At 42.5% G+C, this 15,650-nt stretch overlaps 1 protein-coding gene across 5 annotated transcripts; it reads right to left on the bottom strand.

The window, feature by feature from the left end:
• Window positions 1–596: 596 nt before the first annotated feature.
• Window positions 597–14,215, bottom strand: LOC110542590 (leukocyte immunoglobulin-like receptor subfamily B member 3-like). 5 transcript variants are annotated; one of them, XM_060367148.1, is made up of 10 exons: window positions 14,098–14,215; window positions 13,824–13,859; window positions 12,601–12,885; window positions 11,429–11,716; window positions 5,624–5,728; window positions 5,494–5,536; window positions 5,274–5,311; window positions 5,008–5,060; window positions 4,762–4,928; window positions 597–1,066 (listed from the first exon to the last, which is right to left on the bottom strand). In XM_060367148.1, exons 1-9 carry the CDS (start codon window positions 14,126–14,128, stop codon window positions 4,764–4,766), a joined length of 1,044 nt encoding a protein of 347 aa, XP_060223131.1. In that variant the 5' UTR covers window positions 14,129–14,215; the 3' UTR covers window positions 597–1,066; window positions 4,762–4,763. The 5 variants fall into 5 exon arrangements, with proteins under 5 accessions (XP_060223131.1, XP_060223130.1, XP_060223134.1 ...); XM_060367147.1 differs by lacking the exon at window positions 597–1,066 and having other exon boundaries at window positions 3,683–4,928; XM_060367151.1 differs by lacking the exons at window positions 597–1,066; window positions 5,624–5,728 and having other exon boundaries at window positions 3,683–4,928.
• Window positions 14,216–15,650: the final 1,435 nt, after the last annotated feature.

Here is a 15,650-nt window from a genome sequence, read left to right as displayed (position 1 = left end):
AACACCTATGCTTTTGCAAAGCTTTGCAGTGTTTTTTCAAGATACCACACAACCATGTTTCTGATTCACACTTCCTTTTAGTTTTTTTAGTTTTGTGTTTTATTGTGCACAAACATCAGTTATTCTAGTTAATGCATCTGGACCATGGTCAGACTCGTGAACAGTTCCAAAAGCATTGCCAAGGTAGATGTGGCTATGTGGCACATGGGGAGTGGACAGCTGAGGAGTGTCTAGGCAGACACAAAATAGAATCAGGACAAGATGGCAGCCCCTTAGGCATTTCATCGCTGTGTCTGCTTCCTACTTTTGTCAACACTTAATGAAAACATTCTTGTTACAATTTTTTATTTTATTTTATTATTAATTACAGTTTATTCACTTTGTATCCCCCCTGTACCTCCCTCCCTCCTCCCCTCCCAATCCCACCCTCCCTCTACCCCACCCGTGTCCCTCTCCCAGTCCACTAAAAAAGGAGGTCCTCCTCCCCTTCTCTCTGATCTTAGTCTATCAGGTCTCATCAGGAGTGACTGTATTCTCTTCTGTAGCCTGGTAAGGCTGTTCCCCCTTCGGGGGGAGGTGATCAAAGAGCAGACCAATCAGTTCATGTCAGGACAGTCCCTGTCCCCATTTTTATTCTTTAAGAATTTGAAGGCAAATGGATGGAACTAGAAAAGATCATTCTAAGTGAGGTAACCCAGACCCAGAAAGACACACATGGTATGTACTCACTTATAAGCTCCAGGGGTCCTGTGGAAGTGTTGGGGGAAAGATGGAAGAATCTGGAGGGAACAGGAACCCCACAAGAAGGCCAACAATGATAAGTAACCCAGTCCCATGGGGGCTTACAGAAACTGAGACATCAACTAAGGAGCATGCATGGTCTGGCCCCCTCCACATACATGGCTGATGGGTGGTTTGGTCTTCGTGTAGGTTCCCTGGTGAGTTGGACCAGTTCCCCCTGGCAGGGCTGCCTTGCCTGGCCTCAGGGAATGAGGATATGCTCAGTCCTGATGCTTCTAAATTTTCTGAGGAGGGTTGATACGAGGGAGGGGTGGTCTCAACTTCTCTGGGGGAAAAAAAAGAAGGGAAGGAGGAGGAGAGGGAGGAGTAGTTTGGGGTGTAAAGTAAACAAACAAATAAAATTAAATTTAAAAAAAGAATTTCATACATGAATATGATGAAATATGATTATACCTATGGGAAACAGATAAAGTCCTGATTGCATGTGTATTGTTGACATGGAAACAACCCTGTCAGGGACCTCAATGCTCCAGATCCATGAAAATGTCAAAACCTTCCTGCGGTAAGGCTCAGAGGATGGCAAAGCCTTCTTCTGGTCCAAGCAAGAATGTTTAAAAATTTTTGACCAGCATGGGCAAAAACCAGCAACCACATCTTCCTTTTCCATGATGACTACAACCTGAGACTTTTTCCTTACAGACACCTCCCACAAAGACTAGTTTACATCTCCTCCTTCTTCTATACAAAGTACCTATAAGTAGTTATCAGAGTTACTGTCAGAGTTACTGACAGTATCAGGTACATCAGAGTTACTGTCAGTGAGAGAGCTGACCACTGACTACTGACTACTGTCAGTTGTAGGAGGTGAAAACATAAGAGGGTAATGGGAATATGAACAAAGTACAATGATATACATATGTGAAAATGTCTTAATGAAGCACATTGTTTTATATGCTAACTAAAAAATACTAATAAAAAATAAAATGGACAAAGTCCTGGATTTTATTTGTCTTCAAAAAGATATAAAATTCCCAGTAAGTACCCAGAAAGGTTTTCGGTATCACTAACCATACTGTAAGTGCCAATCAAAGCCACTGTAAGACATCACCTCACACATGCTAGGATGTCCATCACCAAAGGGAAGAGGTGACAAAGGGTTTTAAGGAGTGTGGAGAATAGGGAACCCTTGTACACTGCTGGAGGGAACATAGACTGGTACTGCCTTGATGGAAAACAGTACAGTTATTAAATAAATTTGAAAAGACCTGTCTACTGTGTTACCGTAATCACTTCTTCTGCATATATGCACAAATGAAATAACATCACCATCTCATAAAGATTCTTGCACTCCCATGTTTGTTTCAGCATTATTCACCAAGTTGTAGCAAGAATTTTCTTTATTTTTGACTTCTCCCTGGTGCCTGTATGTCTCTTTAAGCAGATCTGAGTGCTTTTACCCACCCGGAAACCAAAAGTTTCATTTAAAAAGCTCTAGAGAGTGACTACCTTCTCACTTTCTGTGTTAGTTATTTTTCTGGTGACTGTGATAAAACCAAGTTGAGAAGAGAAGGTGTCTTAGCTACTTTTTCTGTTTTTGTGATAAAACACCTTGACAAAGAAAGCAACTTAAGGGAGAGTCCAAAGTTACAGCCCATCATGGTGATGAAGTCATGGCAGCAGTAACCTGAGGTAGCTAACATATTGTACCTACAACCAAAAAGAAGGAAGTGATGAAACGTTGTGCTCACCTGATCATTTTACCTAGTCCAGAATCTCTTAGCTCAGAGAATATAGTAGGCAGGTCTTCTCACCTCAATTAACCTAATCAAAACAGTCCCTCACAAGCATGTGCAGAAGGCAGTTGTTGGTTCTCCTCTTGAGAGACCAAAAAGATTAAAAATCAGCAGCTGTTAATAATATTTAAGGCCTGAACTAGGTGGGTGGAGAGTTCCAGTAATGCCCTGAGGGGAAGAACCCGCCTTACTGCATTCTTTCCCCACCCACTAGAGAAACAGTTGCTAGGAAACTGGCCCATCCCCCTAGGGAGGGACACCAGATCATTAATGGTTTGGGGACCTTCCTATAGCCAATCAATTCAAAATGTAGTGTTTCAACCAATAGATACTTGCCAGGCAGGAATCGCCTTTGCCTTGGGCATGCTGGGAGGGACCAGAATCTTTAAATCACTCAACTAACCTGAGCATGAGGCTCTTGGCTCTCACTGCTTCAGCGGGGGGGGGGGGGGGGGGGGGGGCGGGGAGCAAGCTGCAGCTTGTAATGATTTATAATAAAAAGAACCTCATGTATTTACAGCAGAGTCTATTTATTCCTGGTCTTTTGGGGTTCGAGAATTGGGCAGAACACTCTTGCCTGAGTGCTGTCTCCCAGCAGCCCAGGAAGTCAGGAGGGGTACAAGACAAGAAGTATGCCTAGGATGGCCACCGAGCACCAAGCACCAAGTACAGGGATCACACACCCAGGGAACAGCTGATGGCTAATTCAACTTTAATTCCAGAGAACAAAGGCTATATACCTCTTGTGGGGTGGGGGCTCCAAGAATAGGTGTACATAATTGGTTGCAACTAGGCACTTCAAGGATGCTTGATTTACATTATACAGCATACTCGTATCATATGAATGAAAACACAGTACGTAATTAACATATATGTGCAGGGAATGGAGAACTAGCGGGAAGGTGTGTCAGAGACCATATATCAAATGTGGTTAGAAGTATCTGTGTCTAAAGACACTCTCCAGATGAAGCCAGGCAAAGAGCAGGGGACCCTGCTAAGGGGAAGGAGTATTGCCTCACAATGGCTATCTGGACCAGGCAAGAATTGCAACCTCAACCAGCAGGTACCTCCAACTGTAGTCTCCTAGGAGACTATTTCTCACTGTTACGCCCAGTTCATTAGAACCCCAAAAACCACCAGAAATCAACTCCACTGCAAATACACGAGGGTTTATTGTATAAATATTTGAGCCACGGGTTGCAAAAACTTCCTGCAGAAGCAGGAAAAGAATGTGGCTCCGTGGTCTAGGGGAACAAGGTTTAAAGGAAAAAAAACGCAAACAGAGAGTTACATGCCTTAGGTACATGATTGGGTAAGGGAAATTGACTTTTACTTTAGGCACCAAGACCATAAGCGGTTCTGGCGTGGCCATCTGGGCCAGTTTTCTAACAACTGTATCTCTAGTGGGTAGGAAAAGAATGCAGTAAAGCTAGGTCCTTTACCCAGGTGGCTGGACATGTCTACACCTGGCTGGCCTTTGTTCAGACTTATGATTTAAACTTTAAACAAATACCCCAAAAATCTAATTTTTAAATCTTTGGTCTCTCATCACCAAGTTGACAATTGAAAGTAACCATCACCAAGGGTTTGTTTTGATGTAGTTTGAAGGTGTAGTCTATCATGGAAGTGAGAATACAGTAGATGAAATGCCTCAAGAAGTAGTGGCAGGAGCACAATACATCAGATCATTCTGTGTGTACAGTTTGGAAGCAGAGAAAGATCAATGAGTAATGATGTTACACTTAATTTTTCCTTTATAGTCAATCTAAGACTTTGAACCATGAAATAATATCACCTATATTCAAAGTATGTCTTTCCATCTCTGGAAGAGCTCTGACAGACATAACTAGAGCTATGTCTCCTGGATGCTTCTAAAGTCCATCAACCTGACAGTCAAGGTTGATGTGTTCTGCATCACTAATCACCAGGGGTCTAGCCTGTGCAGCATTTCTTTCACTAAATGATATAAACCATGGCTTACAAAGTTAACATGAACCCAAGGAAAGCACACATCTGACATGTACACTAGTGAGTAGGTGAGTGAGCAAATCACAAGGAATCAGAAGTTTCCTGAAAGATGTTTATGAGCTCCAGAGTCCCTTCACAGTGAACAAGCATCTCTACACTTGAGTCCATTGGCATTCCAGGCTAATGGCTTGAGTTGAAGAACATGAAAAGTGTTGTTCTTGGAGCCTCCCCCTGCTGAAGAAGCACCTGCACAACTCACTGCTAGCTCTGAACTTCCTCTTGGGATAATGTGAGGGCAGCATATACACAGGTCTGTGTAGACATGTCCTGAAAACTACTGGAGGGATGTGAATCCATCCTCTCTGGGAAGATCTCTCGGCATAGCTGGGCATAAGTCACCTCCTGTGAGTCTTCTGCTGCAGACACCTGCCATCATGAGACACAAATTATGAAGAGAATACCCAGGATTCTAGAAAAGGAGAGCAGGGAGGAAAAGAGAGCTCACCTGTGTGTCCACCTGGCTGCTGTTCTCAGGTTGAATGCCCTCCAAGTCATCATCTGGAAGAAAAGGTGAGAAGATGGGTCTGTTTCATGTGAGCCTTTAAACCATGTAATGTTGTATTTTATGTTTTGTAGACGACCAGCAGAACCCTAAGGAAAGACAATAACATCACACAGCAAGGTGACCTCTCCCACCTCTTCTGCTCTTCCCTGAAGGCCTCCTAAGCCCCACAAGCATCCCTTTCCTCAGTGAGACTCACTCCACCTTACATTTATTGTTTTCTTCAATGTCCAGGGCTGGGCTGGAGCTGAATGAAAAGAAGTGGAAATGTTAAAGTATGCCTGCGAAACTATACATAGGATTTTTAGGAGTTGTGTGGATAGCTCAATAATAGAATGCTTGTCCAGCAGGAAGGGGCCCTGGCTTCAATTCCCAGTGCTCAGACAAAACTCTTAGCTGTATCTCATGGGAGAGTCCAAATTTCCCTACCTCTTATATTTCACCTGGCTCCTGGTCTTGCCATTGGTGGTCCCTGCAGATATACATATATCAGTCATAGAATCCACCAATCCCCACACACCCATCCCAGATTATCCACTTCCCCAACCCTGGCACGTACTGCATTTGGCCCAGTGGTGGCAGAGACAGATGAAGAGGAGAATAAGGAAGAGGAGGAAGCAGACAGCAGCAACTGAGCCCCAAACCACAGAAAGACCTAGTGAATCTGGAACAAGAAAACAGTATTGATCTGTTATTAAACATCTGTTACATTAGTTCACTCATTCATTCAAACATTTATTGAGTACTTACCTTATACCAAACACAGAACTAAGCATTTAAAAGACTGTACGGAACCTACCTAATAAAATACTTGAAGCAATCAATCAATGTCTTATTGATTATATAGGTAGTATCTCTGATGAGTCTTTTAAACACAGCATCTTACCAGGTCTCACCAGGATGACTTCAACCTTGAGACAATCCTGCTTTCAGATGCCAAAAGCTGGGATCACAGGAATGCACCAGCACACACAACTGATGAGACAAATTAAATACAATACCAAAGAAAATTCATTTGGGGAGAAGGTCCATAAAGGAAAAAAACACCAGCCCTCCGAGGCTCAGGGAGAACTCTTCCCAAATAGTCTACAAAGAACAAACACTAATCTTGAGCAGAAGCCTGAGTGAAACACATACAGAAAGGACAATCAGGATGGGAAGGTGTTTCTAATAAAAATCAGAAGTCAAAAGTGACATGCAACAGTCAGAAACTAAAAAACATAGCACGCTACCAAGACAAGTCTAAATGAAAATACAGCCTACAAAAGGTGATTGGCATGCAATGACTAAGCACTGTGTTTGTTTGTTTGTTTTTAACAAGAAGAACAGAGCCTCTTAAAAACATGGGCACACTCTAACATAGCAGGGACTTTCACACTTGTGTTAACTACTACTCGAGGCAAGCACCAGGAAATTGAACCAGGCCAGCTTAGATGTCCATGCACTGATAAATGGATATAGACAATATAGTACATAGACAGGGTGAAACTTTACACAGCTGGAGAGAAATGAAATCATGACAATAAGAAAATAAAAGAAACCAGAAATCATATATTACACCAAGTAAGCCAGACTCAGAGGGATAATACCAGATGTTTTTAACTCATATATGACACTTTTATCTAAAAGTATATGAGTGTGTGTGTGTGTGTGTGTGTGTGTGTGTGTGTGTGTGTGTGTGTGATCTCAAGGGATCATGAGAGAAAGAGAACTCAGGATAAGGAGGAAACTGAACGCATAATAGGAAAATGTAATGGGAAAGCAGCAGTAGAGACCTCCCTGGGGGAGAAACAAGTAGCAATATAATACACACGGCCTTGAACTCACAGAGAACTGAGTGCCGGGATTAGAGGTGTGTGTGTGGCACACACCTGGCCTGAAGTTTTACTTTAAAAGTTAATTGAGCCAGTCAGTGGTGGCATTGTATCTCAAATCCCAGCACTTGAGAGGCAGAGATAGGCAGATCTCTGAGTTTGAGGCCAACCTGGTCTACAGAGAAAGTTCCAGGACAGCCATGGTTACACAGAAGAAACCTGACTAAAAAAAAAAAAAAAAATCATTTGTTTAAAAAGAAAAAAAGCAAAAGATTGGTGAGATGGCTCAGTGCATAAGATTACTTGCTTTGTAAGCATGCGAAGCTGAGTCTAATGCTCCAGCATCCACATGAAAAAGTGGGCATAAGCTGTCTATGCTTGTAACCTCAGCATTGGGGAATGGAGACAGGAGAGTCTCAAGAGTTCCGTGCTCAGCCAGCATAACCAGAAGAGTGAGCTGCAGGTTCAGTGACAGACCCTATCTCAAGGAATTAAGATGGACAGTGGTAGAGGAAAATCCCTGACATCTTGCTCTGGCCTCCACATGTGTGTATCATCCACATCCTCATGTGATACACCACTCACAAGCCACACAAACTCACACTTAGAAAGAAAAAAAAAGGAGAACTGGGGACTAACTGTGGGGAAGAAGGAAACCAGGTGGCAGCAGAGAAGGGACACGGGGGAGGGGGGACAATGAGAACAAAGTATAATGGCATATGTGCAATGATGCTTGAATAAAATTCACTACTTTGTGTGTCCTAATACAAAAACATTTTTATAAATGTGCTTGTGATGATAGTACTGATTAGCAACTAGGCAGTAACTACCAAGGGGGCAAGCTTCTGGGCATGTCTATGAGGGGTAACCTAGATTCAGGGGTAACCTAGAGGTAACCTAGCCGTGCCTATGACAGATAGTACTGGCTATATTAACTGCAGTGGAAGCACCAACTCTAAAGTGAGATGCTCCATTCCCAGGACTAGAGTCTTGCATTGTATAAAAAATGGAGAAAGTTTAGTGAGCCCAAGCAATCTCCTCTCTCTGTTCCTTGCTTCTTAAATGCTAATGCAACATGACCAACTGCTTCAAGTTCCTGCCACCATGGCTTCCTCACTATGATAAAGGTACCTCAAATACCTCAAACTATGAAATGAAGTAAACTTTGGCTTCCTTAAGTTGCTTTGGTCACATGTCTCATTGCAGCAATAAAGAAGGTACCTAAAACAGTAGAATATACAGAATGAGGTTTCATTCAGACATAAAGATGAACTAACATGTAATTTTCCAGAATTATGAATGAAAATGGGGTTCTCATGTTGAATAAAATAAACCAAACTCAAATGATGTCTATGGAATCTTGAGATGTGTGTCTGTGTGTGTGTACACGTCTACAGAATATACATATTTGTGACATAAAAGTAGAAAACATACTAGATAATAATAGAAGACTGACAGGAGTCAGAGACAAAAGAAAGGAATGGAGATGAATATTGTCATTGTATGGGATATACTTAAACAACAGTATCATTATGTCATTATGAAACCTATCACTTTGTGCCATGAACAGAAACTTACAAAAAATATTTAATGTGAACTTCCTGTGGGATAAATGGATAAAAGACATCAGGTAGAAAGAAGAAAGACAATAAAGTTGCTGGGTTAAAGGCGATGATGGCATGACAGAGATGACAACAAAAAAGAAACAGGATTTAAAAAATATTCCAGACACAGAAGATAGTTTGACAATGTGAAAACTGACAGTAAAAGAGGATGCCTGAGGAATTCTGGTTCAAGAAAGACAGACGGACTGTCTGTCAATACAAGGACAGAAGTGAGGAGGATGTGTGGATACTTTCCAGTCTGGGGCTCTGTTGAGATGTGTGCTAAATGGCTGAAAAGACAGATTTCAAATATCCCGTTGGAGATATAATTCTGAAGGTCAAACAGTATTTCTTGGCTGCAGCAGTAATATTAAAAGCCATCAGAAAATGTTGCACAGAAGTAGATGTCTCAGTATGTGAAGACCCCACAAACACTCCTATAAGCCACCTGCTCACGTAAAAACTCAGTGCTCAATCCTCTTCTTTATTCTACATGGGATTTCTTCCCCTGCCTCCTCATGACCATCTTCCATCTTTAACCCATACCCCCTTGATGTTTTCTATAACTGTCAAGTTGAACTTCCATGGCCCTGCCTCCTTTGTTCCCCATTCTTGAAACATGTCCCATCTCTTAAACTCCCAAGACATCCCAAAAGACCAAAAGTTCTAAGATATACAAAAGCAAGTTCCCTCCACCAAGAAAGCTGACACTGCCATGTTCTCTTCTGAGAATTTGCCTCCATTACTTTCTTTTGTCTCTGTTCCCAGTCCCACCAGTCTTCTATTCTTATCCAGTCTCTTTTCTATTTTTGTGTCATGAATATGGACATTCAAGGGAACCCTCCTGAGTTCTCTTCTGTAAATGTTTCCTACATTTTCCACTGGACAGAGGGTTGTTCAGAGGTAGCACTGTGATGATGAAATGTGGTGGGGCAGATAAGTGGAATCCTCATCCCTCATCAAAAATAACTTCCCTTTAACAAATGAAGACCATTACATACACCACTACAAACACAACAAATCAAAATGCAGAGTATGGAACTCAGATGCAATGAATTCATCTACCAAAAAATCACGTACATTGTGAAAGATGGGGAGGAAAGATTATAAGGGCCAAAGGAACAGGGAATTTGTTGTGAGTCTGTGTCTCCTTGAAATGTCAGAAGCAACACCCATAAAGTTTCACCAACATGACTGCCTAAACATGAGCTGAACAAAAACACCAAAATAGGCATGCCAGTGTGAATGGTAGAAAGCCGATGAGGGCTCAACCCTGCCCAAATAACTACAGGGAACTTGGGATGCTGAGAATGGGAGAAACAGTCTTCCCCAGAGAAGAGCATACCAACTCTGAAAACATACATACAAAAACATTATACAGATTGAGGTGGTTATAGTGTGTGTGTGTGTGTGTGTGTGTGTGTGTGTGTGCATTTGACAATTAATGTAAAAGAAAGCCATGAATTTGATAGAGAGTAAGGAGGGGAATAAGGGAGAGTTTAGAAGGAAGGAAAAGAAAAATGATATAATTATATTAAATTATATTATAACCTAAAAAAGGAAAGAAAGGTGTTGCTACACCCACGCCAGTGTCGCCATAGTAGCATGTGCTACAGGGCGGGAGACACACTTTTTTCGGGAATTCGCTCCCTGGAAGGTCCCTGGCAGACTCATCCCACTTGGCAACGAGATGTATTCTGAGATTTCTGTGCTTTTCGGGCGCCGTCTTGGGAATGGAATTTTGAATTCTTTGATCTTTCTCTGTGACTCCTGAAACAGCACAACTAATTTTATAAAGAAATTTATTACTAGTAGATTACTAAAAGCTTTAATAAAAATAATATGTAAAAGGAATAAGTTTAAGAAAAGTAATGAATCAGATTCCGTATCAATTGATATTATAAGAATAGTAAAAAAAAATAATGGGCTCCTTCTTAAGAAAAAGCAGCATGAGAGGTTCAGCTGGCGGAAGTTTCCCCTCCCTTCAGTGCCTTGTTCCTAGGGAAGATCGTAAATCTTTAGCAGGACATATGGGAGGATGGTTAACAAAGGTGTAATTAGATTTTGATATAGAGAAAGATTTTGGCAGGCATCTGACTTAGCTCCTGACTTTCCTCTTCACTGGTTAGCAATAATAAAACTACATTTGAGGTTTCTTTTTCTTTGTTTGCTTTGATCAAAAAGTTTTAAGGCCAAGATTTCTTGTGGGCACTGCTTTATGTTTGACTACATTTTTGAGTTAAAATGTAAACTTTGTATTCTTGGTAAAAGTCTAAATGTTCTGGGAAGTATGCCAACTTTAAGGTGCCTTTTGTAAAATCATTATAAAAATACTAGCTTGATTTCAGTAAAGTGCAGCAGATTTCAAAGCCTCACTGGTCTGTCTATCAATTCGCCGAATCCGTGTCTTCCTGTCCGAAGCCTTGTTCTCCCTCAGACACCGGGAGCCCGACTGGGCCTGTTCGTGGCAGGCGTGATCTTTTGAGTTCTAGAAAGTCATGTTCATTGAAAAATCTACCAGACTCTCTTTCAACATTCTATCGTTATTGCCAAGTGATTTCCTTCTCTCTCTCTCTCTCTCTCTCTCTCTCCCTCTCTCTCTCTCTCTCACACACACACACACACACGCACACACACACACGCATACCTACATACCTCTGGTGGAAAACAGTCAGCAATCAAGTGGTACAGAATCATTCAGCAGGGTTCTCATTATGAGTAGGGAAGGAATTCTATTTCACAGATCAACATAATTGAATCTGCCCAAAATAATATCAGTAACATATAATATTCATAGCCCCTAATGCAAATGAAGAAATTTCAGTCAGAATACCAGTGCAGTGTGCAATAAAGCAGACATAAGATGGAATTGATATATCCCACATGGCATCATCCCTGAAGCATCTCTACACACAGAGAAAATGAACAAGTATCAGACATGCTTACCTGAGAAAGAGAGCTCAAGAGGGTCACTAGGCAGTGACCACAGGTTAGGGTTGTCTCTGTAAGAGCCAAAGCATCTATAGGTACTCCTGTGCCTTGAGCTCCCAGGAGAGATAGGAAATGTGTTGGAGTCCTGACATAAGCAGTTCTGGGGAAAGGAAGCATTTCCATCTCTGCAGAAGATGAAGGTGTCAAAGAAAGTAGGTGGATGACAGAGGAGAGTCACATTTCTTTCTGAGAGTCCCTGGGGTTCTGAATCAACAGTAAGCAATGGCTTTTCATGGTAAACACCTGGAAGGGAAAAGACCCTGTTATTAGCTGGCCATGGTAGCACATGCCTTTAATCCTAGAACTCAGGAAGCAGAGGCAAATAGACCTCTGCAACTTTAAAACCAGCCTGGTCTGTATAGAAATTCAAAGACCAGACAGAGTTACGTGTGAGACCCTCTCTCAAAAAAGATCACAAAAAAGTCCTGTTATTTAAAACATTATTAAAATTAAGCCTGCAATTCACAGTCTGTGCAGAGAGAGGAAAAAGGTGAAAACAAAAGGAAATTCATCCACTGGTAATCTGTAGGAACCACAACATGTGTTTCTCTTATTTCCTATAAGCCAGGACCATAGAGAGACTCTGTGTAGTTAGAGAAGGATGTTGTCATTCCCCACGAACTTCATCTCTTAGGGACCATAGTCACCAGTCTTAAGGGAGCCTAGACCACAGTCAGCACAGAGAGAGGGTCACAAACTGACAGAGGGTCAGGGAATAAGACTTGGTATGATCTTGCCTAACACAAGCAATGCCCTGGGTTCTGTTCCTGTCAACTCATGAATGCTGTGATTGTTGAGGCTAGTCCTAGAAGCAGAAGGAGCAGAAGTTCAAGATTACATTTCTATGCACTTGAAGACCAGACTGACATATTTGAGATATTGCCTCAAAAAATAAAAGTAAAGAAAAATGGAAATGGAAAACAAAAGGATGAAATGAAAGAAGAGGAGGAGAAAGAAGGAGAGGACAGAAAAAGATATGAGAAGAAACAACAGGAAAATAGAGGAAAGGAAAAGAAAGAGGAGAGACCAAGGTGTTGGAGCACAGATTAGGGCAGGGCCAGTGAGGGGACATATGTGAGGGGAGCCAACAAAGACTGAGAAGAACACTGTTCTTGGCAGTTACTCACCTGTCACCACCAGCTCCAGTTTCTCACTACGTGCAGGCAATCCGTCTTCCTTGTGGTAGTCACAGTAGTAATCCCCTACATTGACATGAGCCACATTCTGCAGACTGAACTCAAAAACCTCCTGGGCTCCCTGCATAGTAAAATCATGGCACTCTCTATGAGAATCAGAATGGACCAGATACACTTTGCTCACTCCTGGAGGGGTCCTGCAGCAGATGGTCACAGCACTGCCTGTGGACACCACAGCTCCTGGAACTGCCCAAATAGAAGCCTGGGGCAATGGACCTGGAGAGACACAGAAAAAGAACTCTAGCAATCAGATGTCAGGAGAGCCTGGTTCCCAAAGAGCTATGCACTGGCTCCCACATCAATCATTCATCCAGAAAAATGCCACACAGGCATGCTCACAGGCCAATATGGTGGAAGAAATCCCTCTGCTGGCATTCCTTCTTCCCACATGACTTCAGCTTATTTTGTGTTGAAAGAAAACTAACCAGACACCTCCAACGTGAAGGCTCAACTCACAGTTTTCAGAATTCCTGACCTATTTCAAGTGGCATAATTAATCGTCTTTCTGGTTCACAAACAATGTTGGAATAACTCTCATCCCTTACTGCTATCTAATGTCTTCTCTTCTCATCAACTGCCAGCCCAGGAACGAACCTTCAGCATTGTCATTCTTAGCACCACATCATGCCACTTCCCTGGGACAGTCACCACGGTGTCCCAATAAATACCTGACCTATGTCTTACTTTGTCTCTTGCCAACCACTCTGCACACCTCCAGTAGCACACAACATCTGGGAGCCTCTGAAAATAAAGGAATCCTGTCTGTGCCACACCCTCAATATTCAGCATTAGCTTCAGTTCTGTCCCATGGATGATGTGTCTTCCCAGGAGTGGACACAGGAAGACACAGGCCAAGTGAACAGAGATGGAGAGAGAGGAAAGGACACACAAAATTAAGTGTCTATATCCTCAGGAAGTGTGTGTGTGTGTTTTGATATGCTTCTGAGCCAGATATCATGTGAGTATTACTAGACCAAAGTGGAGAATCCACACTCCAAAGATGGCTGCAACATACAGATTAAATATGAGGAAAGTGTGTGGGTGGCTGCTGGTGGACATCCATCTCAGGATGTGAGGAAGATGTGGCAAGCTGCTTCCCATGCTACTCCCACACAAATTCAGTTTCCCAACGTAAAAGCAGAGAACAGACTCACCAGAGTGTGCCCAGATCCTCTGCTCTATTAAACACACTGAAACATGAAAAGAAAAGACCTGATGAGAGATGTCATGTCATACACTGACCCCAACACTAGAGCTCAGATAAAAAAGACCAGGGCCAGGTGAACATACTCTGGTCAGGAGTGACTGCTTTGTCCCCATTCCAGGTCTTCAAAGAGGAAAAGTTCTGTGACAAGATCCCAGGTTTGAAATCTGAGAGTCTGGAGTCACCAGCCTCAGGCTAAGAATAACGATCCCTGTAGCACTTACCAAATCCAAAAAGAACAGCCTCAAGGCCCATGGCAGTGCCTCACACCAGATCTCCACATACACACACACAGAAAACTAGGGGCACAGTCTGCACAGTGGACACACCTATGGGGGAGAGTAGACTGTGGCCCAGAAACCCTGTCAAGGATGATGTCATCTCAAAATCCAGGAAGAGGATATTCTCTTGCACAAGATCTGCTTCTGACTCCTTATTTCTACATCAAAGCTCTGGGCCAGGCAACAGTTCCTCTATGTATTTCCTCTTCTGGACTTATTTTTTCATTTTATTTTATTAATTATACTTTATTCACTTTGTATCCTCCCATAAACCCCTCCCTCCTCCCCTCCCGGTCCCACCCTCCCTCTCCCTTCTTTACAAATGTGCCTCCCAAAGACCACTTATAAGAGAGGTCCTCCTCTCCTTCCTTCTGATCTTAGTTTATCAGATCACATCAGGAGTAGCTGAATTGTTATCCTCTGTGGCCTGGTAAAGCTGCTCCCCCCTCAGGGAGAGGTGATCAAAGAGCTGGCCAATCAGATTATGTCAGAGGCAGTTACATTTCTTGGTAACCCTCTTGGACACTAATCTGCCATGGAGTACATCTGTGTAGGGGTTCTAGGTTATCTCCATGCCTGGTACTTGGTTGGAGTATGAGTCTCTGGGAAGACCCCTGTGTTCAAATTTTCTGGTTCTGTTGCTCTCCTTGTGGGGTTCCCATACTCTCCAGATCTTACTATTTCCCACTTCTTACATAAGAATCCATGCACTCTGCCCAACAGTTGGCCATAAGTCCCAGCGTCTGCTTTGATAGTCTGCAGGGCAGAGGCTTTCAGAGGCTCTCTGTGGCAGGTTCCTAGGTTGTTTCCTGTTTCCTTCTTCTTCTGATGTCCATCCTCTTTGCCTTTCAGGATGGGGATTGAGCATTTTAGTCAGGGTCCTCTTTCTTGATTAGTTTCTTTAGATGTACAGATTTTTAGTAGGTTTATCCTGTATTATATGTTTATATGAGTGAGTATATACCATGTGTGTCTTTCTGCTTCTGGGACAGCTCACTCAGGATGATCCTTTCCAAGTCCCACCATTTACCTGCAAATTTCATGATTTCCTTATTTTTTCATTGCTTAGTAATACTCCATTGTGTAGATGTACCACAATTTCTGCATCCATTCTTCAATTGAGAGGCATCTGGGCTGTTTCCAGCTTCTGGCTATTACAAATAAAGCTGCTACAAACATGGTTGAGCAAATGTCCTTATTGTGTACTTGAGCCTCTTTTGAATATATGCCTAGGAGTAGTATGGCTGGATTTTGAGGAAGCGATATTCCTAGTTATCTGAGAAAGCGCCAGATTGCTTTCCACAGTGGTTGTACAAGTTTATATTCCCACCAGCAGTGGAGGAGGGTTCCCCTTTCAGCACAACCTCTCCAACATGTGTTGTCACTTGAGTTTTTCATCTTGGCCATTCTAATCGGTATAAGGTGAAATCTCAGGGTCGTTTTCATTTGCATTTCCCTAATGGCTAATGACGTTGAGCATCTTTAAGTGTATCTCT

This window comes from Meriones unguiculatus, chromosome 14 (assembly GCF_030254825.1).
Source record: "Meriones unguiculatus strain TT.TT164.6M chromosome 14, Bangor_MerUng_6.1, whole genome shotgun sequence".
Taxonomy (NCBI): domain Eukaryota; kingdom Metazoa; phylum Chordata; class Mammalia; order Rodentia; family Muridae; genus Meriones; species Meriones unguiculatus.
Note: the sequence above shows the minus strand (reverse complement) of the source record. Positions and strands in the feature narration are given on the sequence as shown.